Consider the following 25,499-nt stretch of genomic DNA (forward strand, 5'->3'; position numbering starts at 1 on the left):
GTGTCAATCAAATCATCGCGCAGCCCGAGCAGAAGGCGAGGTAGACAGCCAATCGGTGGAGGCCGCTGCGGCGAACCGTCCAACGCAAGAAGCCAATGAGAGGGTCTGGTGAGCCGGTCCGATCGGACGCTGGCCAATGAGGTTGCGGGCCCCGCCCTGCGGCGCGGGGACGTGCGGTGGCCTGAGTGCGCGTGCTGGAGAGAGGCGCCGGGATGTATTTGGGATGTGTTCGGTGGGCCGTCTGTGGAAGGGCGGCTTGGACATGGGCCAGGGTTAGGCGCAACTACTGCAGCATGGACGTGGATAGGTGAGGCCGGGCTCTGCTCAAGGAGGGAGGAGCGAGTTCCCTTCCTGCCGGATGTTCCTGAGTTGTCCGAGGCCATCCCCTGCACATTACAGCTGGTGAAGTGGTAGAAACCTCGCTAACCACAGCTTGTTCCATACATAACTGTTTGGTCAACGTTGTCTAGGATGCCACGGTTTAGAAACCAGAAATAAAGATAGTTTATGTTGTTCATTCTAATACCGAGCTGTAGACGTGCATGGTTAACTGTTTCTCCCTGGAGTTGTCTGTTCCAGCATTTTAGTTGTGTCAAATGTACACTCCGTGGTTCTAATGCCTTCGGTATGTGTACCTTGACATAGAGGCCATGAGACTGTTTACTTAACCTTGATTAAATGTCTTAACTTTGAAGGTGCACTTTTTCATTCTCTTGATTATTCTAGGTTTTTAAATTTCTGAAATGAGCCTGGAATCTGGAGCCTAAATGACTTGTAGCACAACTGACTACAGTCCCTTGCCATAGTTGATGTGGATGGATAAAGACTATTTGTAGCATAACTCTGAATAACCACATAGAACTCCATCTAGATTGGACTACTTTTTTTTGGGATGAAAATAGCCAAGTTCTACTTAGTTTTTTGTTTACTGTAAATTTAATAGTGTTGTCTTATTACAAATTTAATTATCGTTAAAAAACTGTGTATGTTACAATCTGAATCAACTTGTCCAAGTAAGAATTGTATGCTGAGTTTGTGCTTTATTTACAATTGGACTTTACTGAATTAATGCATATTTGTTATTTTAAACGATATATCTCAATTTTATATATGGCAGTATGTTAAGTCCTGTTAATGTTTTGAAAAAATACAGTTGATATTTATGAATGAATACAGGTGGTAATGGTATTTAATTCTCAAAGTATTGCATTGGTCGTGTGGTTAGTCAGAGGCATTTTCCCAGGGCTGAAATGGCTAGCACGAGAGAGCACAGTTTTAAGGTGCTTAGAAGTAGGTACAGAGGAGATGTCAGGGGTAAGTTTTTTACGCAGGGTGGTAGGTGTGTGGAATGGGCTGCCAGCAACGGTGGTGGAAGTGGATACGATAGGGTCTTTTAACAGACTCCTGGACAGATACATGGCCCTCAGAAAAAAAGGGCTGTGGGTAACCCTAGGTAATTTCTAAGGTAAGGACATGTTCGGCACAGCTTTGTGGGCCGAAGGGCCTGTATTGTTTTCTATGGTTTTCATAGGTTTTCTATGTTTCTATGAAATTAAATTGGTCACCTTGGTTACTTCTAAAGCAGAGGATTGGAGTTGTTGGTACCAAGGAGATTGGGGGTGTAAAATTTGTGGGATGTAGCAAAGAAACCCTTGGAGAATCTGAATAAGGAGACAGACTGTTGGGAAGAATTGTGGAATATCCTTGTATAAGATAGGGCTAATGGTTTGGTAGGGATGGGACCGGACTCTTGGTGTGATTATAATTGGGATGACTCAGCTGTGGAATTTGCTGAAAATATTTCAGAAGATAAGTGGATGGGTGTCGTCGAAAAGTAAGAGAATGAATGTGGTTTTGAGATGGAGCATTGGAGCAGATTCAAAGGTCAGATTGACTTACTCCAATTTTTTTGTTCTATGGGAAAATATTAGAAATGAGGCAGTTGTTTCTACAGTGGACAAAAGGTGATAACAACTGATGATTGGTAACTTAGTTTGAGGTGTCACATTTCAGATACTTGAAGGGTTACAGTAAATGTTGGCAGTAGTCTCATAACCAGTGAGCTGTGTGGGCATTAAAAGAAACTGAGATTTAAATTCGGTTTTCCCAGAATTATTTTTGATCTGATACAACCAATTCCTGAATCTGGTTTGTCTGTCATGGATGGAGCTTTCCTTCTGGATAAGGAGTGGGAAGAATTTCTAAAATACTGACCGGAAATTAGTATTAACAGAAATTGACATTTTGCTGAAGTTTTCTCTTTAGGAAAATGAGAACTGATCTGGCTTCTATGCTAGGTGTAGTTGGGTGGAGTGAAGGATGGGAATTATGTAGGTGAAAAGGAAGCATCACAGATCCAGTTTAGTAATCCTGAGACCACCTTTCTTATTTGTAATTCATATCAATTGGAAACCCTAGTTGGTGTCGTAAGCTAGCTAAAGCAGCCAAAATAGAATGAATATGAGAGACAAGCTGGTTTTGCTCACTGCTCTGTGCTGGACTGAGGCCTTCTGTGGACTTCTGAATCAGCTGCACTGATGCCTAGTGTTGTGAACTTCAGTTCTGAATGCTCTTTGCTTGATTTGTTTGTTTTTCCTCTCTCTTGACACCTTGGGTGTTCAACAGTCTTTTGTTTTTGATGGGTTCTTTTGGGGTTCTTTATTTCATGGCTGCCTGTAAGGGGACAAATCTCACGGCTGTATAATGTATCCGTACTTTGTAGTTTGAAGTTCTAGATTTTGTGATAGAACCCTTGGGTTGATGCACTTCTGATTAAACTTTTGAAATTGCAAATATTTACTGCTTGGGGGCTATTGTTATGCAGTTAATAAATTGCTTCACCTAACCTTTGGTTTGTTTTGTAGCTCAAACAGTAAAGCAGAGAAACCAAAGATTTACACCAAAACAGGAGACAAAGGTATGTGATGACAGATAATGGCTTGGTTGCCAAGTGAAGAAGGAATAAAATTACTTTTAGAGAATCCTTTAAATTTGTTCCCTATCTAGCCTTCCTGTACTTGGGATAGAAGAATATTCATTAATAATTTTGGTTGAGATTTAGCACCCAAGTTGTACTTGTCCCCCACTTGCTGTTGTTAATGCTACTCAATGCAGGCCAGCAGGTAGCAAGTGAGAGCAATTGAGTCGTGGATTTGAGAGACAACTTGTTTAGAAGCTGGTGTTCCTGCTTTGCTGTTGGCAATTTTGGTAATATTAGTATGCATGACCCGTTGGGGCACCCTTTGAGAGAAGGGTAGTGCAGTCTGATGTGACCAGAATGAACATTAAATGTTCCTGAATGCTACTGGTATCACTTTGCTTTGGAAACTGAAGTAGAAAACCTCAGTTTATTAAAACAAATAGAGCTCCTCCTCGTTTAACGAAGGACACTTTTGATGGAATCCTATTTGCCCTTTGCACAACCTTTTACCATAGTCAATAGCCACAAAGTCAAATTCTAATGTACCTTAGGAAGTCTGGTGTAGTGGCAGTTATTGCTTGGGAACTTATAATTTCTATGTTTTGGAAGGGTTTTCCAGCACATTCACTGGGGAGCGCAGGAGGAAGGATGATGACGTATTTGAAGCTTTGGGCAGTACCGATGAATTGACATCTTCAATTGGGTATGTAAAGTTTAACATGTTGCATGTTGCCTTTTGTATATTAAAGGTCTGCAAGCATTACACATTGAAATTACAGAGCAGAGTGGCTTGGTCACTGGGTCAGCATCACGTAAAACAGTGTAACTGTGGCCGCTAAGCAGTGAGAAGGTGTTGGAGAGTGGTTGTGAGGGTTAGAATCACACTGGATTTTCACCTCTGCTGTGTGGGAAATTGTTCATTAAGATATTGCATGAACCAATTGCTCTCCAACCTCCATAGTTAAGCCATGTACATTAGCTGGTTGAGTTAATTCTCACCCATGGATCAAAACTCAAGTAAGAACTATCTGAAAGAAAAGGGGAGAAAATGTGGGAATGCTGTGGAGAAAGTTAAATGTACAAAAGGGATGAATGTTCAGTATTCTGCATCACCTAAATACCTTGTTCTACCACTTTTTGTGTATTCGACAATACTCCGGTCTTGCTGTACATTGTGGGATTAATTCATTGCTGGGGTGTGTTTAGTTTGTTACTAGTTGAAATTGTTTAAAGTGAAAAGTGCTGCTTGTTGTAATCAATATAAACACTATAAAACTGGGTCTCTCTTCAGGTGCCTTGCCATTCGGCGTGGGTGATCATGTCTCTCCATCCATCACGGTCCCTGACCCTCCGAATTGTAGTTGTTGCCTCCCCTGTTTCTAACCAGGATGTTATTCCATCTATCATTTTCATTCTCTTGTCTGCCTCTGCTTTTTCCTTCCAGCTTTCCAGTTGTAACTAAATGTTCTAATGTCTCTCTTCGCATGATATGTCCAAAGAATTTTGATTGCTGTTTTCTGATTTTGTTTTTAAAGTATGTTTTGTTTTCGTTCTCTGTAGAACTACTTTGTTGGTTATCCTGTCCGTATATGATATGCATAGCATTCTTCTGAGGAACCACATTGATTCTTTTTTCCATTGCTTTTGTGATGGTCCATGACTTGCAGCCATACATCAATATAGGAAGAATGTAGCAGCTGGGAGTTTTAAGGCAGATGTCAATTGCTATTTTCTTGTTCGTTAGGATGTTTCTCATTTCTGTAAATGCTATTGTTGCCATTGCTTTTGTCTGTTTCGCATTTGCCATCAGATGTTACCCATGATCCAAGGTACTTAAAGTTGTGAACTTGTTTCAGGATTTCATTTCCCAGTATGATCCTACAGTTTGGGATATCAGGTTTCTTTGATATTACCATTACTTCAGTTTTCTTTTTAAGGTTAGGCCAAGTCTTTCTCTCTCTGTGTTGATGGTAGATACTAGCTTCTGTAAATTTACTTCACTGTTTGCTATCAGTACTGTATCATCCGCATAGCGGAGGTTGTTGATATGGTACCCTCCTATAGGTATTCCAGGTAGGTCTTGTATGATTCTCATGTTTTCACAGTACAGGGAGAACAGGTCTGGTGATAGAACACAACCCTGTCTGACTCCTCGCTTTATTGGCTGATGTTCACCAATCTCGTTGTCTATCCGTATGGCTGCACTGTGTTGCTAGTAGAGATTCCTGAGTATTCTTAGATCTTTTCCGTCAATATTAATATCTTTAAGCATTTTCGTGATGGCTTGGTGTTTCACTGTGCTAAAGGCTTTTGTGTAGTCAATCTTCTTATCGTGTCCACGGAAAGTCTATACATGGCCCAGCCAGAACTGGACACGTTTTTGCGCCTTGTTGTTAAATTCGGCAAGATCTGCAACAGTACAGCGTTCCTCTAGCGATAGGCATTGCAGGAGATGTTGCATAGTTTGTGGCTCAGTTCCACATTCACAAGTTATCGGGCTGGTTATATATCCCCATTTGCTTAGTGACACCTTTGAACGACATACACCAGTCGTAACTCTGTTAAGGCACTTCCAGGTTGCCCAGTTGCATCTAGCTGCTGGGGGAAGGCTTTCATCCGGTGGAATTTCCATCGTTGGGGGTTGTTTGAGACTGGCGAGCCGGTATTTCCACAAGGTGATGTGGGCCTCAGATGGGGTTGATTGTAATGGAACAACACTGTTCATGAAGCTCTTCCTTGACTTTAGGTGGCTGGGTGTAGGTGTATGACCATGTAGAGGGTGCCTCTCACCTGATGTTTGATGGAGTCATTCTTTCTTGCTGGCTACTGTTCTTCTTATATCAGTGAAGTCAATGTAGTCAGTGTAGACAATGAATCAGAATAGGTCTTGTTGTACTTCTATTGACCTTTCGATAATATTCCTGAGAACATAAGTGGCGTTTGATGTTCCCTTGCCTTTGACAAAGCCGCACTGTTCTTCACTGATCTCTTGCTTAATTTTGTTTCTTATTCTGAGCATGATGATTCTAAGTAGAATTTTTGTGAGGTGGCTCATTAAACTAGTTGTTCTGTGTTGTCCACACTCTGTTGCACCTGGTTTCTTTGGCAGTGCAATGAATACTGTCTTTAAAAGATCTTCTGGTACCTTGCCACCGTTGTATATTCTATTCAATAAAACTGGGTCAGCAAACTGAGAGTGACTCCATATTCAGTACTAATTTTATTTATTCCAACTTCAGTTTTTTCTCCTGCCTCTGTAAGTATGACATTTTCACTTTACTAATAACATTTAGTGTGTGCACACCCCACATTACCACACTGTCCACTTGGAAACGAGGTGAAGACGATCGAGTTTTAACCTCCATTCCAGGGGCAGATGTTGTAGGGAAAAGGAAGATTATGAACTTGGCTGCTAATATTTACTGTTATTGTGAAATATCAGTGTTCATCAGTTTTTGTTTTTCTTTCAGCCTAGCAATGGAGTTCTGCTTGGAGCAAGGCCATGAGTTTGTAGAGGAACTTTATAAGGTATAATGAATCAAATAGCATAGGAGGTCTTTTATTTAATTAAAATGTTTATGCTCTTCAAAAAATTCTGTTTAATCTTATTGTCCTGTGCACAATTTTAGAAAACCACACTTTTTTTAAGGAACGGTATATTGGTTTTTCAAATGAACAGAATAATTAGTCTGTTAACGAATTCTCGATTTGCATCACCAGTCCTGTACTCTCCAGATTGCAGAATAAGAATATTGAACATGTTGAAAGGAATAGATGGGTGAGATGGAGAGATTTTTAAAACTTTGGGCAAATCTAATATGCAAATTTAAAATCGGACCTAATTCATATGAAGTTGGGAAACGTGAGGTTTGAAGATGTAATGTACACTCACATGAAAATGCAAGGCCCTGGATTAATTTTTAAATGCCATTTTTGAAAGATAAGAAATGAAAAAGGATCTAGTGCTTTCCTGGGGTACGTGACAAATAAATTATTTTTCGGCTACCAGCCAGCTATGGGTATTGATTTTAACCAATGTTTCAATGACAAATTGTGCCATCTTCATCAGGGATGATGCCTGGGCATGTCTAGTCCGGTGGTGTTTTTCTATCATCGTTCATCCTTCCTGATCGGTTAGTCCTCATCCAATCAGGTTTCCGCTGTCCCATCTTGTTAACAATTGAATTCAGTTCTTACTTAGAGCAAGACTTTTGTCCTTGTTAAAATTCTTTTCCCCTAGTTTTATTTCAATGGCTTCCTTTACCAGGTGGTCCCAAAAGCCACTGGTGTGGCACAGTAGTTTTGTGCTGTCAAAATCAATCCTATGACCATTGAGAATGCAATCTTCTGCCATTGATTTCTCCAGGTAACCCAAGTGGATACACCTGTGCTCCTTGATGCAGGTTCCACCATGCATCCTGCCTGGCTGATATATGCTGCTCCACATTCACAGTCGTCTTACCAGCTGTCTTGAGTCCTAGGTCCTCTTTAACCCACATGAACTGTTTGTGGATGATATTAATCCAGTATTTCCTCTAGATCCTGGCAGAAACTGTGGAAATATACGGAAGGCAGGTGGCAGCAATGGGTTCCTCTTTGTTAAGTTTCCTAATTCTTCTGTCAGCCCTTTTAAGGGCCCAATTGATTTTCTTCACCTTGTAGCCGTTCTGTAGGAATGTCATGCCTGATTGTTATATTTCTTCCAGGACTGTTCACATCCAGAATAGCTTTTGCATGGTTAATCAAAGTAGAAAGAGCTGCTCTACATTAGACAGCATGATGGTGGCTGTTATTGTTGAGTTATAAGTCTGTGTGAGTGGGTTTCCAATAGCAGCCATGTCTGAGGCTACCGTCTGGTTTCCGTTGCAGTAGAATGTCCGGGAATGGGAGGCAACCATTAGTAATGAGCTCCACATGTGAGTGGAATCAAGTTTCAATCAAAAAGATTGAATACCAGATGTAAAGGGTTCAATGGCCTTTACATCTGGGAATGGAATCTCCTATCAGTGGAAATCTCCTATCATGCTTTCTAATTTGCTGTGTCAGAGCTCTATAAGTTTGATCACAACTTTGCATACTGCAGAACTTAGGTTAAGTATATTCACTGATGTGCTTCAACTGTATGGATCAGAGTTGCAGGTTTGACTTGGCAATGAAGAACTTGAATGCCTGATTTCCTTATTGTTATTCATTGGGCCATGGCTGAAAAATGCATACACAAGAGTTGGATGGGGACTGAATGAAGCTGTTTACCACAACAGCAAAAGGTTCAACGTAGTCATCCTTTTTGATTTGAGATCCATTTTTGTTTTCTGAACTGCTCTGCAATGTCAAGTGAATTTACACATGCTTAAAATGTTACTCTAGTACAATAAAACTCCAGTCCAATTGTGTGAAAATCTTGATAGTTTAGCTTCTGGTTTGCTTGTTGGTTTAAAGTGCAAGCTGGGGTCTGGAGTTTGATTCGAGTGAGCAGTGTTGGAACATTTGGGGTGGGGAGGAGATGTGTGTGAGTTAGGAGTGGGATTTAAAGCAGAACTTGAGTCCAGAGTACTTGTATGTTCTGGTTTGTTTTGGTCGTGAAACTTAACTTGTATTTCCTTCTCCCTTTACTGGGGTTGGTTTCCTACGCCCTAAACTTGCTGCATTCACTGTAAAATCCATTACAGTGTTCATTACATGAAAGTAAAATGCCAGTACATTGAATGTTACTTCAATTAATACCCCAGTAATCTGGAAAACTGCCAGTCTGGTGCCATCAGCCAGATTGGAGTCTTGCGGTAATTAGTGTCAGTGAGCTATGTACTGGATGCTGCAAACACTATGCATGGCTCTAAACCAAAATTTAATTCTTGTCACATGAAGGCATTCCTTAAAATGTCTCTTCAGGTGAGGAAATGATTGGTTTAGGCAGCAGACCTACTGAAAGCTACCTGGAATTTAGGGAGTCAGACAGAACTTGCATGTGGATGAAAGAAAAGTAAAATGACTGAACTTGTTTGTCAGTTTTTTTTAACTAATCTGCAGATGGGAAGATTTGAAATGGAATTTGAGAGTGTTTTCAAAGATTGCCAAAAACCTGCCCCGCTCATGAAAGTAATTAAGTGTGGTGTTTTTAATCTTGTTTACAACTGAATGAAATTAATGTGTGTATGACTGGTATTATTTGCTGGGTGGTGGGGTGGAGATGCATCTCTGCCAAAGAAGCTGTAAGGAGCTCCTTCCCTCAACCAGCCCATTGGCAGGCCACCCTTGGGCAAGGTGTAGCACCTGCTTAGCCCTTCAGGGTTATGATGGCTGTATGAGCAGCTGGTGCATATCCAAGTCCTGGTTATGCAACCACTGACGTCAGGCAGACATTGATATGGCTGGGGTCACCCGTCTTGTAAAGACACTGCCCTGATGAAGGCAATGGCAAACCACTTCTGTAGCAAATATTTGCCAAGAACAATCATGGTCGTGGAAAGACGATATTCGCTTATGTCGTGGTGATGATGATTATTATTTGCTAATTGCGTAAAAAGGTGGTGTGCTGAAGATCGTCGTGGGTTTTCAGTCAACCTATTGAAAGATGAAAGTAGCTTTTTAAAAATGTAATTCTAGATTCATCTAAGCATTGGATTCAAGATATTGGGACAGTTTGAGAATATCAAATTCAAATCTAAGCTGTATTGAGCATAAAAGTATAATCAGTTGACATGAATGGCTATGATGATGTAACGGTTGTAGATGTTATTCCTGAAGTATGGCTGGTAAATGTTTTTTCTTCCCCTTACAGATCCAGTGTGTGTTGCAAGATGTGGGATCCAATGTGGCAACTCCCATTTCTTCTGCACGAGAGAGCCACCTCAGTAAGACAAATTTAAAGGAAATTGATTAAGACTGGTTCTAAACTTTTCTTTCAGATTTCTTGTTTTTCCACTCACATATGCCTAGGGACACTCATCAAATATTCATCTTTAACAGCAACAAACTCTCTTGAACTTTTGGTGTTTTGGAATAGTACTTATTTACTCCACATGTAGTTATTTCCGTACTCTAATTTCAAAGTTATGTGAGTTGGCTAAGTTATTGAAGTATTTGCTTCTCATCACTTTTCATCCAGCCAGGTACTGCGTGCCACAAGATGGGGCTGCAGTTAATGAAACAAACCTCTTCATAGTATCTTTGTAATATGGCAGATTCAAAAATAATCATACTCAAGTATTGCTACTTCAATATACTATGGTTTACTTTGTAAATAGGAATATGTACGTATTTAGAGAAAATCGAACAAATGTTGAAAATCTGAAATTAAAACAGGAAATGCTGTAAATATTAGCAGATCGTATGGCTTCTGTGGAAAGATGTAGTTAATGCTTCAGATCTTATGAAGGACTCTCAGTTTGAAATGCAAATTTTTTCTCATTCCATACAACCTGTATGACCTAAGTGTTTTCTGCATTTTCTATTTTTAAGTTTATTTTCCTTTTTCAAGGTACATTGGACTGATTAGGAGTAATTAGTTAGCTCGTTTTGCTTACAGAATTTTATCCATGCATCCTTTGCCTTCAGTGAAAATGTTGAATATCATTTGTATTTTCTAGAAAGGACAACATTTAGTGAAAAGCCAATAACTGAGCTGGAACAATGGATTGATCGATATACAGAGCAACTTCCACCACTGACAAACTTCATCTTGCCAGTATGTATAGAAAGGGTTTCTTCAGTGTGTTGTATTCTAAATGATTGTTGCATGATACACTACCTTCACTGTTGAAATAGCTTGATATATATTGTTAAATCAGCCATATTGTGCTAGAAAAGGCTATAGTGAGTGTAGACTAGTCATAATATGTTCAATTGATACTTGAATTATTTTCAAACAAAAGAAAAACATTGGACTCTGCTGTGGTGCAGGGCAATTCCAGAGCTGAGCCTAAAATCTTGGGAATGGAGCACTTTTTGGTTCCTTAAATGTTGCTGTGAGTTGTTTGGAGTGTGTCCGAGGCAAAATCTATCAAAGTGCCCTTCCATGCATTTTTTCATTCATTATATCTATTGGGGGGAGTAAGCAGGTGCTAGATTTTGTTTAATATCCTTGAGCTCCTGAGATGTAGTTTTCGGAGTAATAGTAGAAAATTCTCCCTTCGCCTGTAGGAAGTGGTAGACATTCCAAAGGTGGCATGCTGAATCAGCTTCATCCCTCATGACCTTAATGTCTTCTGCTGTTAGCTAGCACTGTCTGTTGCTTATCCAGTATGAGTCAAAGGCTGCCTTTAGCCCAGATGGACACAAGATCATGACAGACATTGCTTCTTTCTCAGAGGACACTGACACAAGGCAGTCCTCAACATAGAAGCAATGCAAAACCTTATCCACTGTCTCCAACTGAACTGTTCTTCATTGTCTTCTGCCTATTTTCTAAAAACAAAGTTGGCACAACTCTGTATAAAGTTACTCCAAGGAGATATACCACCATTCTAAGGTCCACCATATCTTTACTGAGGTCAGCATCAGAGAAACCTTGGCAGATCTGCATCTTCTGCTGGTAAGATGGCAGCGTATTTGGACCAACCAAAGGTGTTTTTTTCTCCTTTGTTAAATCTTTTTTATGATTACAACACAATGCTGGACTCCAAGAACTCTGGGTACTGTAGGTTTACCCCATCAGTGAACTGCTCATTGGCAGAGGTGCTGGGGTGCTGGACTGGGTGCAGGAAGTGTTGCCTGCTACAGGAAGGAATCGGAGTTGGTGCGTGAAGGTGGTGTGCAGTGTAATTGAGGGTGATTGCATTGGATGTTTTACTTGTGATTTTGAGACCCTGATAACGTAAGATGCCGCGAGCCTGTTTCCCTTGTCTGGTGGGGCAGCAGACGGCTGGGGAGATGTATGGCCTCAGTTGCAGCGAGGACCAGGCCTCAAGCCACGAGCTTGCCTGCTGCTGCATTCTAGGAGAGGAAACAGCGGAGGCAGTGTAGCTTGGTGTCTGTGCTCGATTGGGGTCTGGCCTCTCCCTTCGGTGCTGCTCTCCAGTCTTCAAACGGTTGAATGACAGGCAAGATTGCATGAGTATGATGGCGCGCTGCTGGGAACTGCACCATCAGTTTGCGGGACATGTTGCTCAGGGACTTTAGCTATAAGTTTTTTTTTTAGTGACTTTTTTATTCTTACTGTTTTGAATGTGATTTGTTTGTTCTGCACTTTCTTCTCTGGAGGAATGCTGTTTCATTCAGCTGTATTCATGTATAGTTGAATAACAATAATAATTAATCCTGAATTTGATTTGAAACATTGGTTCAATATCTGTCATGGTTACGCTAGTATTGATTGAAACTCCTGCACATGGAGTGAAATTCTGTTTACAAACTACTATATTGAACTTGCTGAACATAAACCCTTTGTTTTTGCAGTCAGGAGGGAAAAGCAGTGCAGCTCTGCACCTGGCACGATCGATCTGTCGCAGGGCAGAGAGGAGGTATGTTAATTCCTTGTACTGCCCCTCTGATAATTTGACATCAGTTGCTCTCAGTGCTTTGGACTTGGGTGAAGGTGCCCATATGTTGAATATAAATGCAAGTAGGGGGGGATTGTGATAAAGAAATGCTGATAAAAATATATAATACATAATCATATTTTTAAAAACCATTCAATGGGCTTTATGTTCTAATTTCACTCGTAGTCTTGCTTTGGAGAAGTCGAGCGAATAATTTGGCTAAAGTGATGTTGAATCTGACTGGAAAATCTTTATTTGCCATACACACTTTACTAACCTCAAATCGGTATGGCAGTGAACACTTGGAAATTATGCCCAGCACCTCATTTCTACCCCTTCACTATTAGAGATTTACCTCTAGAGTCGTAAATTGCAATGGAGCTGAGAAGTGGGAGTAAACTAGATAACTTAGTTTATGGCTGGAATATATTATGATGGCTGGTGGACTCTTGTACTGTATACAGCTGATTATATGACAAAATTGGCTTAAAAGGGGAGAATATTCCTCTGCTTCTGCATAAAAACAGTCTACATTTATAGATGAAGAATTGTCGTTTGGAATGGCTAGGGATGAGCTGATAAGATTATACCCCAATTCAAATCAGTCTTCAGAAGTGCATGGGACAACGTAAAAGGAGAATTTTTTTTCTAATTTGGAGCTAGCAATGTAATACTGGGACCACCCTAATTCAATGTTTTGGTGTATTTAAACGTGTAAATATGCTTGGCACATAAACCAAAGTGGAGTTTGTATTCCAAAACATCAGGCAAAAAAAAAGCACTTGGATTTTAGTGGTTAATCATTTTCTTCTTCCATTGTGACCATGCACAAATAATAATGGAATAAGAAAGCTCAAAATAACAATGTTATATTTGATCTCACCGCTATGCTGTCTTGATTTCTCCCAGTTCTTTCAGCTGCCTTCCCTGTGACCTCCCCCTGTTCTTTTATGATCGTGGTCATGAAGCACAAAAAGAATCTCAGGACAAGGGTCATCAATCCATGATGAACACGGAAATTTTAGTCTTAAATCACTTTAAATGCTGAATGTTTTCTGTTTGCATAAATCTGCATTAAAGCTGTTTTCTCCATCAGCATGATCTCTATTGTACGAGCTGGGGAAGCTGATCGTAACGCTGCAAGATATCTCAACAGGTAAACTAATTATTGTCTATCTAAACAAAAAGGCAAGGCAATCCATTTCACATTTGAAATGAAGAAGTATGCTGCAGTATTTGGTTTTTTATTGGGAAAGACAGGGTAAATGAATAAAGGTAGTGTATTTTGTATTTAATATTTCTGTAATATTTGAGAAATCTTGAGTATATATTTGAAACATTCTTCATTTAAATAATTCATTACGTGATATATGTAGAAATACATGAATTGCATATGTCATCAGACTTCCATCTCTCGGTTCGTATTTTCTTTGAATAATGAAGTGTTTTGAAGTTACAAATCATAACATGATAGCTGCTTCCCATCTGGTGGGGAGCAGAGTGGAATTATGTATAAAATTGTTTTTCTTTTAGCTTTTATACTTGGAATGGAAGAATTTTGCAACTTTTAACGTCAGCCTTTGAAAATTTTACACAGCATTTGCTGAACATCTGATAGCTTTTCACCACAATCATATTTAATCACCCACAGCACAATTATAGAGCTCTACAGCATGAAAACCTAACCTTCAGCTGTTGTCATCTTGGCTAGTTCCATTTTTCTACACTTGCACCACATTCCTCTGAAACTTCCCTATTCATTATTTGACTATACCCCTTCCCACCCTATCCCCTGTATTGAAATAAATGCTATTCCTTTGCCTCTGCAATATCTGTTCCCAGGACATGGCTTTCCATTCCAGGACATCAGAGATGTTCTCCTCTTTCAGAGAATGGTGTTTCCCTCCCCCCACTATTGATGCTGCTTCAACTACATCTCCGTTTCCCGAACATTAGTGCTCACCCCGTTATCCTGCTGCCTTAACAGTGATAGGGTTCCTCTTGTGTCTATGAAGTTCTTGGTCATCTAGGTCATTGTGTATCAAGCAGTGGTAAGTGAAGGCAACTGGACATGCTGTGTATCTAGAAGACCTTTCACCACTCATCTGAGAGGCATCTGATCCATGGTGGGTAGTTCTCCGGCTTATAAGCTCTGAGTTGTTTAAAGGTATAGCAATCACATAAGAGTCATGGAGTTCCTCTGTCCTTACCTTCAGCCTCCGAATCCAACACATCATCCTCCGCAACTTCTGCCATCTTCAAAAGAATTGCAGGGTTCACTCCCTCAGCGATTCCCTTGCCCATTTGTCCCTCCTCATTAATCTCCCTTCCGGCGCTTAGCCCTGCAAGCAGTCTAAGTGCTACACCTGCCCTCCTTCACCTGCATTCAGGGCATGAAACAGTGTTTCCAGCTGAGGCAACAGCTGACCAGCGAACCTGGTGGGGTCACCTGTTGTGTCCGGTGCTCCCAATGCTGCCTCGTCTACATTGGAGAAACCCGTTGTAAACTGGGGGAACCACTTTGTCCTGTCTGCTCCATCTGACACAAGTGAAACTTCCAGGTAGCCAAACATTTTAATTCTGATTCCAGTTCTGGCATGTCAGCCCATGGCTTCCTGTTGTGATCTTTTACCTCTTCTCACCTGCCTATCACTGCCCCTTGGGTCCCCCCACCCCCTTCCCTTCATCCCATGGTCCACTCTTCTCTCCTATCAGATTCCTTCTAGCTAGCCTCCTCCTCCTCTCCCCACCTTTTTATTCTGGCATCTTTCCCCCTTCAGTCCTGAAGGAGGGTCTCTAGCTGAAACGTCAACTGTTTCGATAGATGCTGCCTGACCTGCTGAGTTCCTCAAGCATTTTGTGTATGTTGCTCTTTATTACATGTTCACAGTACCATACCATTCCTCTGGTAGCTTATTCCATTTAGGTACCATTGTATGGGGAAAAAGTTGTCTCTTTTGAATGTTCATCCTCACTTTAAAGCATTGTTCTTGAGTTTTAGACTCCTACTCTGCAGGAGACTGGCTACTCACACAGAACACTGGAGAAACTCAGCAGATCAGACAACATATGGAGGAAAGTAAGCTATCAATATTTCAGGCTGAGGTCCTTCATGAGGATGACTTCTCTTTATTATCCACCCAATATGATAGATACTCTTTAAACCATTTCAAACAGGACTGATAGCTATAATTTATAAATGGTTATTGAATTTGCAAAAGGTATCTAACAATAAAATTAAAGGTGCGTGGAAACTGGAATTTCGAGAGTCACTTTCAGATAGTCAATGGGATAAAATCTTTTATTTGGTAAATACTTCATCTATTTGTGACGTTCACTCCTTGATACAGTTCAAGGTAGTACATCGTGCACATGTCAAGGGATAAATTAGACCGTATTCTCCCCAATATTAATCCTATTTGTGACAGATGTAATATTGAGGTGGCTACTTTAACTCATATGTTTTGGTCTTGTATCAAGATAGATAAGCCTTGGAAAGATGTCTTTTAAAACTTTATCAAAAGTCTTGAATTTGGACCTACAACCGAACTTTATTTACAGCAATTTTTGGGATCATTCCAATGGAAGCAGGATATAGTCCTGTTTCTGCTCAATGGATGATAACTTTTACAACTTTATGGGCTAGGAGAACCATTTTGCTTAAATGGAAGGATTCTAATCCACCTACTGATTTTTTTTTTATTGGCTTTCCTCCATTATGTCCTGTTTAAGTTTAGAGAAAATAAGAAGTCGGACATTTGATACATCCATTAAATTTGAAGACACCTGATGACCTTTTATTCAATATTTTCATATGGTTTGATTTATTGCTGTTCCAGTTACTTTCTCAAACTTTGGATTTGATCAGAAAGTTCCTTTTCTCCTGGCTTTTACTCTCAGTATGGGCTGCCCTGTCCCTTTTTTTTCTTTTTCTCTTTTTTTAACCTTTTTTTGTTTATAGAGAATAGTGGGGTTATATATATATATGTGTGTGTGTATATATATATATATATATATATAAATAAAATAAAAATTTATAAGTTTCTTTATCTTTTTTCTTTTTGAGGAGAATTGATTATCTTATTTTTATTATATATCATTAGATTAATACTATGTATGATCTTAATGTTTATTTTACCTTTTATATGTATTATTGATATAGATATTTGAGATGATTCTCCTCTTGTTTGTACTTTTTTAAAAATTAATAAAAAGACTGATAAAGAAAGACTTATGCTCTTTAGTGCTGATGAAGAATCTCAGCCCAAAATTTCAGCTGTTAATTTCTGTCAATAGATGTGTGACCTGTTGAGTTCCTCCAGCATTTTGTCGTTCAAAATTATAACACCTGCAAAATCTCTTGTCTCCATGTGGCTATCCATCTTATTTACGGTCCCTCGTGAGTTTATAAACCTGTAAGGTCGCACCTCAGCCTCCAATGTTCCATGGGAAATCCCAGTCTCTTAAAATTAAACCATCCATCCCAGGATATGCTGATAAATCATCTTAGCACTTTCTAACTTAATGACATTCATCCCATAGCAGAACTGCATACAATATTCCAACTGTGGCCTTGTTAATATCATTTAGTTATAATAACATACTAACTCCTGTACTCAGTATTCTGACTAAAGGCAAGTGTGGAAATGCCTTCACTACCTGTCTAATTGTTACCACTTTTGAGAAACTATGTACCTGCATCGCAGGTCTCCAAATTATCATACAAATTACCCAGATAATTTTTATAGACTTCTCTTTAGTACTATGATCCATTTGGAGTTTTACTGTAGCTTTATCAACTAGAAATTGGGCTTGAATGCATCCTGTTCCTTTCCCTTAAGCATCTTGCATCTCATCGTCATCACATGTTGTATGACATAGGTGATCATGGTCTTGTCAATGACCTTGATTGCTCTTGGCAAATTTTTCTACAGAAGTGATTTGCCATTGCCTTCTGGACAGTGTCTTTACAAGACTGGTGACCCCAGCCATTATCAATACTCTTCAGAGATAGTCTGCCTGGCATCAGTGATTGCATAACCAGGACCTGTGATGTGCACCAGCTGTTCATACAGCCATCATGGCCTGCTGCCATGTGACCCCGATCGGGGTGGTGGAGCTCATGGACAGAAGGAGCACCTTGCACCTCTTTTGGTAGATACCTTGGACTTAGCAGTTCTCAAAGCAGTGAAAGAGTATATAATTTGACTGGAGACATGAGACTGCAGTTGCTGGAATGTAGATAAAGAAACAAACTGCTGGCAGAAGTTATCACAAGCTGTGTATGTGTGGATTGGAAAAAGAATTGTTTACACTCTGGTTTTACACCCTTTATCGTGACTGACCGTGAAAATTGAAGATGTCTAGTACAACAAAAAGGGGAGGAGTGAGATACTGTTAAGTGATAAGTGAAAACCTAGGGGGATTGAACCATATTTCCTTCGCAGACCACCTATCACCTGCCAGCCCCTATCTCATCCCTCCTCTCTATCATCCCAGTTGTCTTTATTATCTGACCTAATGCAGGGTTTCGAAACTATGGCATCAATTCTTCTCTCTTTACATGTACACATACACCACACAGTTTAAAATTTAAATTGTGGCAGGTACATTTTCCTACATTACACAATTCTGTCCAATTCTGCAATTGAGGATATTTTATGTCAAACTAGAATATTTTATGCTACTACAGTGGTGATGCCATCCTCAGGACTGACCTGTTTCTCCACAGACTAAGTGACTACCTGTTCACGTTGGCACGATACGCTGCCATGAAAGAAGGCAGGAAGGAACATATTTACAGGAGGAGAAATGAAGATTAGCGGAGTTACTGACTCTTCTACATAACAGGAAGTGGGGAGACCTTCATCTGCTGATTGGAACATAACTATTTTTATTAAATTGTAAATACATTTTGTTTTGCATATGTGGCAAAGGTATTTGGAGTTTTTAAAAGTAGTGTCTTACTTTGTACTTTGGTGCTATTTGGACTCTGATATTTTGTATATCCATGTTTGTGGAAGAATGGGTTTTGGTCACTGTTATTTAGTGCAGCTGATGGCAAAAGTGATGTGCTGTTAACTGTCTCTTTAAATAAAAGCACTAATCCTGGGATTTTGGATGGAAAGACACTTTTTAATAGAAAGCTAGGCAAAATCAATCATTATGCATAAAATGAATCCATACTGGGTTAAACTTGTTTTCACTGGGTGCATTGTATGAGTTTGTATTTAAACAGTTGTTTCCCCTTTTTCTCTACTGGAAGGTTTGCAATTTAAAACTGATTAAAAGTAGCTGCTTACTGTCAGTATGAGGTCAGAACAGTAAGTTGATCTCAGACCAAGGGTGTGGGGAAGGAGGGGGAGAAGAATATCATTTGTGCTCAAAAGTGAAGGATTTTTCATATTACATTAGAACTTACTGATATTGTTAGTTTTCACCATTTGTCAATGGCCTTTGGGTATTGACACTTTGGTACTCTGACTCCACTCTCCACATTCAGAGCACTTCAATTGCGATGTGATAATTTTCAATTTCCCTAATCAGTTTTGTGACATGAGACACTCTATTCAGTACTTCAGTACTGTTCCAAAGTGGGAGTTATTTAAAAATGAGATGTGACTCTTGTATACTGAGTTGTGGTAATTTCTAATCCGTTAACTGTTAAGAGAAATGGCTTTCTATTAACCATATTTACAGATCTTTTTGATAATGTAGTCTCAGTTTTGGAGCCTTTTATCCATTGACCTTTCTTTCCTTGTTCTGAACACGTAACAATGGAGAGGACACAGTGACCTGTTCCAGATTTTTATGGCAAATAAGGATTAGGTAGTAATGCAGGACTGAAGAACTTATTTCATAACTTAAGATACTATATTAACAATTTTTTTTAAATACGGATGCAATACAATGATCTAACTTAGCACAACCTGCTTAGAAATGGATAAACATTGGATGCATCAACTGAATGTGGATGGTGTGAGCAGGAAGCCTAGTTAACATTTAAATGAAAGCTCCACTTCTGAGAAAATCCTTCATTTTGGGACATTCAGATCTTTATTTTTACCTTTAATTTTGGTTATTTGTTTCAGCCCATTAAATTTCAATCAGTGTTTGCTGGCTAAGCAACTCTTTTAGTCAGTTCATTACAACAGTCTCCCTTCAAGATTTTCATTTTCTGATTTGTGTTGTATTGAAAGTGAATGAATTAAAATCGTGGGTTCTAAATAAAAATGCTATTAAATTTGTGTGAAAGGTGGATTCTTTAGAACCAATGTAGCTATTTTAAATAACTACTATTGTTAGAAAAATGTTTTCACCTGGTTGTACTGAAACTATTTGCCAGTGATTGCCCTTAAACTTCTGTAGAGTCTCTTGACATTAACCATGTTAAATTTCCTATGCAAATATGTGGTAGCGAATGCTACTTAAGTTATTGAAACCTAAATGATTGGAGCATGAGTAATTATAGTAATCGTGGTGTACCTGATCCTGTTTGTGGGAGCTGCTGTTTGTTGAATTAGACCTTAAAGTGTATGTTTACAGCTCTAGCCTGATCTACTCTTTTTTTTCTTCCACCACCCTTCCTCACAAAGCTTGTGTGGTCTTATCCAAAAATAAGTGTAGTAGGATTTCAGGTATCATCATATCTGACGATCACAGAGACCAAAGTACTGAATTCAAGAGATGTGGAAAGTAACTGTCTTTGCTATTAAGGCATGGCTTGACTGAATGCAGCGTTAAGTCAGCCTGGTCGTTGAAAGAACTTTTATCAATTATCAAAGCCCTAAGAGCTTACTGCGGCGGTTCCCCATGCCCAAACAGATTTTACCGTTTCACCAGTTACCTTGCATGAAGTCAATGTAGAAATTTTATTTGCTTAACTTTCAGTTGCATTGGTGTTATGAACCCATAGGTTTTGTTTACTGTGGACTGTCACTTTAAAAGAGCGCTTCAGTGAGGCAGGACTATGATGTTGTTCACTGACTGATTCGCAGCTTGTTTACTTTAAAACAAGGACACAGACAGTCACAGTCAGAAAAGAGAGAGGAGCGAACCTGGAAAAGGGGAGCAGCTCCAGCTTGTCGAAGCTGGGGATTTGGAACTCTGCTGCACCCACAGGGGTGGGTTGATCATCGATCCAGTGCACATCAAATATGTGGCTGTCACTTCGTATAATCCATAGGAGTGGATTAAGGAATGTCCTGTGGGACCACTCGAAGTTAACCCTTGCCTGGGTATGTTATGTGGTAACCCCTTTGAAGACGACATCTCTGTGACAGATCACTCTGGTGGTAATTCGTATGTGGATTTGGAACGGCTCGACGGAGGATCTTCGACAACTGATATTTGTTGATTACCATTGTGGAACCTGTGGAATTCGATGTAATTGCCTTCTCTCTACATTTACCCTGGATTACAAGGTTATCTCTCTTACCATTTATTCCGTGGATGAGCTGAACTTTCATACTTTACCATCTCAAGACTCTAAGCCTTGTTCCCCCGAGCTCAATAGTTTGGAAGTTATATTTACACACACATACACATAACACTGCTAACCTTTGTTTATCTTGGTTAAGTTGCTATATTAGAAGTAGATACCAATAAAGATAGTGATTTTAACATCAAAACCAGACTCCAGTGTGAACCCTATTGCTGCTGGTTTGTTCCTAAAATGTTACAATTTGTAACAAAATTGGGGCTTGCGTCTGGGATATAAACAAATTATTGATTTATTATCAGTTTGATTGGGGAAATCCCTTTTGATTTATTTGAGTGTGGAAATCAGCAGCAATGGATATTGATAAATTTCTGGAAGCACCAACCCCTGTGGCAATAGAAAAAGCCAAAAAGGATGAATTACTGACTATTGCTAATAGGCTGAACCTAAAGGAGGTAGAGGGAGCTATGAGAAAGGCAGAAATTCGGAGGAAAATAGTTGAGTACATCCATGAAGGTGTTTGACAAGGAGGTGTTTAAGAGGTTTCCTGTGAGTAAAGAGGAGATCCTGACTGGAACAATTGAAGTTTGATATGTTTAAAGTAGAGGCTGAGGAAAAAGAAAGACAGAGGCAGTATACTGCCAGAGAAGTAGACAGACAGGCGGTTTGCAGCTGAAGAGGCAAACAGAGGTGGTTTGTATTGGATAGGTTAAAGCTCAAGAAAAAAGCTGCTGCCTGTAAGGAACTGGTTGTACCGTTTATCGCCAGCCAGGAAGTTAAACTGGTTCCTCCATTTGATGAGACTGAGGTTGATAAATACTTCCAGCATTTTGAGAAGGTGGCTCAACAAACTTACTCCGCTTTCTCAATTAGAGAGGTAGCTGATTATGACATTGTGAAACGGGCTGTACTCAAAGCCCATGAATTGGTTCTAGAAGCCTATAGGCAAAGGTTTAGAAATTTGAGGAAACCTGTGAACCAGACTTATGTGGAATTTGCTTATGACAAGTTTGTGTATTTTGACCGCTGGTGCACATCTAAAAATGTGAATAATGATTTTGATCACTTGAAAGAGTTGGTTTTAATTGAAGAATTTAAAAGGTGTGTCCCTGGTGACATAAAGACATGTTTAGATGAAAAGCATCCTGCCACTTTGCAGGAGTCTGCTAAATTAGCAAATGAGTATGCTTTAACCCACAAGGTCAAGTTTACCCCGAGTAAGAGCTTCCAAAAGTTTAGCAGGGATAACCAGGGTAAACCAGAGCTTAAATCTGGGACTAGTGACAAAAGTAAGGATGAAGGGAAGCAAGTGAGGAGAAATATTCTGGTCTTCCTTGTTACTATTGTAAGAAAGCTGGTCATGTTATGGCTAATGGTTCCATCCTGAAGAAGAAAAAGGAAAAGGAGGCAGTCCCAAACGCTTGTATTCAGCATTGTGAAGCACCTATAAACCCACAGGGGTCTCCACATTCTGATGAGGCTCAGTTAAAGACTGAGAGGTCTGACCAAGTTAAGAAAGGATTCGATCACTTTATGTCATGATTTTGTGTCAGTGAATGAAGGGACAACCCCGGTACTAGTGAAAATTCTTTGAGATACTGGGGCTTCTCAGTCACTTATATTAGACAGCGTTCTAAAGTTTGATGATGAGACTGACACTGGTGAGTTAATTAAAGGCATTGGGGGCAGCATGGTTTCTGTGCCGTTGCACGAGAGGTACCTTTACAGTTAGGGTTGGTTTCGGGACCTGTTAAGATAGGGCTATGCTCCAGTTTACCGGTGGAAGATGTTTCTTTGTTGTTAGGGAATGGCAGATGGTAAAGTTGTTCCTGCAGTGCAGCTGACAACTAAGCCAACCACTGATGATCCACAGATGGATTCTACCATTTATCCTTCCTGCTCAGTAACTCGAAGTATGGCTAAGAAGTCAGTCAATGCAGATAGTTCTGTGCAGCATGATTCTGCTACCCATGATATCCAAAATCGGGGTTCAGGTGGTGATGACTTGTCAGGGACTTTTCTGCCCTCATTGTTTCAACAGGATTCGGGTAGTAAATCTGATGAGAAAGATTTATCCTTGTCGAGAAAGGAGTTTATAGCAGAACAGAACCAAGACCCTGAGATCGAAGCTTTAAAAGAAACAGCTCTCTCAGATGATGAGATTAGGAAAGTGCCAGTAGGGTATTATATCAAGGATTGAGTGTTAATGAGGAAGTGGAGACCACCTGCTATACTTGCGAGTGAGGAATGGGCAATTGTTCACTAAGTGGTGGTTCCAAAAGTTTATAGGAACGAGATTTTAACCTTGGCCCACAGTATGCCCTTAGGTGGCCATCTTGGTGTGAATAAAACTGTAAACAAGATTATGAAAGAATTTTACTGGCCTAATTTGAGGAAAGATGTTGTGACCTTTTGCAGGACTTGTCACACTTGTCAAGTTGTGGGTAAACTTAATCAGGTCACTCCAGTGGCTCCACTGCAGCGTATACCGGCATTCGAGGAAACTTTTTCTAAAGTTATTGTGGGTTGTGTTGGTCCATTGCCAAAGTCTAAAGCTGGCCATCAGTATTTGCTGACTATCATGTGTACAGCATCCAGATTCCCGGAAGCCATACCTCTCAGAAATATCAAAGCTTAAAACTGTGTCAAATGCTCTCACCAAACTTTTCACTTTATTTGGTTTGCCTAAAGAAATCCAGTCTGATCAAGGAAGTAATCTTACATCTGGATTATTCCAGCAGGTAGTTTATGAACTGGGAGCTAAGCAAATTACGTCATCTGCGTACCATCCAGAATCACAAGGGGCTTTAGAAAGATTTAACTCTACCCTCAAAACAATGATTAAGACATTGTTTGAAAATGAAAAAGACTGGGATGAAGGGGTACATTTGCTTTTGTTCACAGCAAGAGAATCGGTACAGGAATCACTGGGCTTTAGCCCTATTGAACTTGTAATTGGTCATCGAGTGAGGGGACCTTTGCCTTTGTTAAAGGAACAGTGGTTTAATAAAGACTTGCATCATCAATTTGTTAGACTTCGTGCTGAACTTCAAAGACAGGCTGTACAAAGTTTGCAAATTGGCAAAACAAAACTTGAAAACAGCTCAAGGGAAAATGAAGCGCAGGTTTGATAAACAAGTCCGTCTGAGAAAATTTCAAGTAGGAGATAAGGTTTTAATACTGTTACCTACACGTTCAAACCCTCTTCAGGTGAGATTTTTAGGTCCTTATGAGATTGAGTCTCAGGTAAATAATGTGGATTTCATAATCAAAACACCTGATCGTAAACAAAAAACACAGCTTTGTCATATCAACATGATAAAACCTTATTATGAGAAAATGACCTTTGGTGAGACACATCCAGCAGCTGTGGTGGCTATTGACAGCTGCAGCGAGACTGAAGACCCTGGGAATGAAATAAATGACTCGTCTGAGACTTCTCATAAGCCAAACATGGTCCCAGTTAGGCTAATGAACTCGGTTGTTTTACAAAATGTTGATAACAAGTTGGCACACTTACAACCACAGCAAAGACAACAAATGAAAGAATTAATTTTGAAGTTTAAAAATTTATTTCCTGATGTTCAGAATCGAATCTCAGTCACATCACATGATGTGGACGTTGGGATGCCAAACCGAATAAGCAACACCCCTATCGTATGAATGTAGAAAAATGCAAATTGGTTGAGGAAGAAATTGAATATATGCTGAAAAATGGTATTATTGGGCCTTCAACTTCAAATTGGAGTTCACCTTGTGTTATAGTACCTAAACCAGGTGGAAGTATTAGGCTTTGCACTGACTATAGGAAGGTAAATACAGTAACAAAAATCCCATCCCTCGGGTGGATGATTGCATAGATAAGGTTGGAAAAGCTAAATTTCTTACAAAGATTGATCTGTTGAAAGGGTATTGGTGTGTTCCATTGACGGACAGAGCTAGAGAACTCTGCGTTTGTGACACCTTCTGGGTTGTATGAAAAATATTTTGCCATTTGGGATGACAAATGCTCCAGGAACGTTCCAGAGAATAATTAATTCTGTAATTCGAGGGCTAGAACATACAGATGCCTATATTGATGATATCGTCATGGGAAATGACACTTGGGAAGCTCATATATCTGCAGTAGAAAAGCTGTTTGATAAGCTTTCCCAGGCCAACCTTACAGTTAACTTAGTTAAGAGTAAATTTGGCCATGCCACTGTGACCTATCTTACCTATATGGTGGGTCAAGGTGAATTAGCTCCTGTTCAAGCAAAAGTTCAGGCAATTTCTGAAGTTCCCATTCCAATTGGGAAAAAGCCTCTCAGAGGATTTCTGGGAATGGTTAGATATTAACGTAAGTTCTGTAAGAATTTTGCTGATATTGCTCTTTCTTGACTACTAATCTGAAGAAGGGTGAAAAATTTGTTTGGATAGAACCTTGTCAGGAGGCATTTGATCAATTGAAAGCCATTTTATTTACTTTCAAGCTTAATTGTTTGAGTGCTTTATTTGATATTGTTGGAGGAAAGGATATTATTTTGGAGCCATCTGATTTGCATATTTTGGCTTTTGTCTCTTATGGCCAGAAGGACGCTTTTTCTTAAATGGAAAGATGTGGCCCCTTCTATTCATGCCCAATGGTTTCGTGATGTGATGTCATGTTTAAATTTAGAGAAGA

At 39.7% G+C, this 25,499-nt stretch overlaps 1 protein-coding gene across 2 annotated transcripts; it reads left to right on the plus strand.

Moving 5' to 3' along the window:
* The first annotated feature begins 66 nt into the window (after positions 1 to 66).
* mmab (metabolism of cobalamin associated B) lies at positions 67 to 18,664 on the plus strand. 2 transcript variants are annotated; one of them, XM_063034569.1, is made up of 9 exons: positions 67 to 307; positions 2,865 to 2,917; positions 3,530 to 3,623; positions 6,391 to 6,448; positions 9,699 to 9,771; positions 10,507 to 10,604; positions 12,314 to 12,378; positions 13,493 to 13,552; positions 15,398 to 16,360. In XM_063034569.1, the coding sequence occupies exons 1-9, from the start codon at positions 213 to 215 to the stop codon at positions 15,477 to 15,479; spliced, it is 678 nt and encodes a 225-aa protein (XP_062890639.1). In that variant the 5' UTR covers positions 67 to 212; the 3' UTR covers positions 15,480 to 16,360. The 2 variants fall into 2 exon arrangements, with proteins under 2 accessions (XP_062890639.1, XP_062890638.1); XM_063034568.1 differs by lacking the exon at positions 15,398 to 16,360 and adding an exon at positions 18,128 to 18,664 and having other exon boundaries at positions 78 to 307.
* Positions 18,665 to 25,499: the final 6,835 nt, after the last annotated feature.

The sequence above is a fragment of the Mobula hypostoma genome, chromosome 27 (genome assembly GCF_963921235.1).
Source record: "Mobula hypostoma chromosome 27, sMobHyp1.1, whole genome shotgun sequence".
Lineage (NCBI taxonomy): Eukaryota > Metazoa > Chordata > Chondrichthyes > Myliobatiformes > Myliobatidae > Mobula > Mobula hypostoma.

What these genes read in the sequence shown, in the direction of transcription:
- mmab (XM_063034568.1), top strand. Translation starts at nt 213, where the DNA reads ATGTATTTGGGATGTGTTCGGTGGGCCGTCTGTGGAAGGGCGGCTTGG. An exon ending in CACCAAAACAGGAGACAAAG is followed by an intron (nt 2,918 to 3,529) that starts GTATGTGATGAC and finishes ATGTTTTGGAAG; the next exon opens with GGTTTTCCAGCACATTCACT. An exon ending in TGCACGAGAGAGCCACCTCA is followed by an intron (nt 9,772 to 10,506) that starts GTAAGACAAATT and finishes TGTATTTTCTAG; the next exon opens with AAAGGACAACATTTAGTGAA.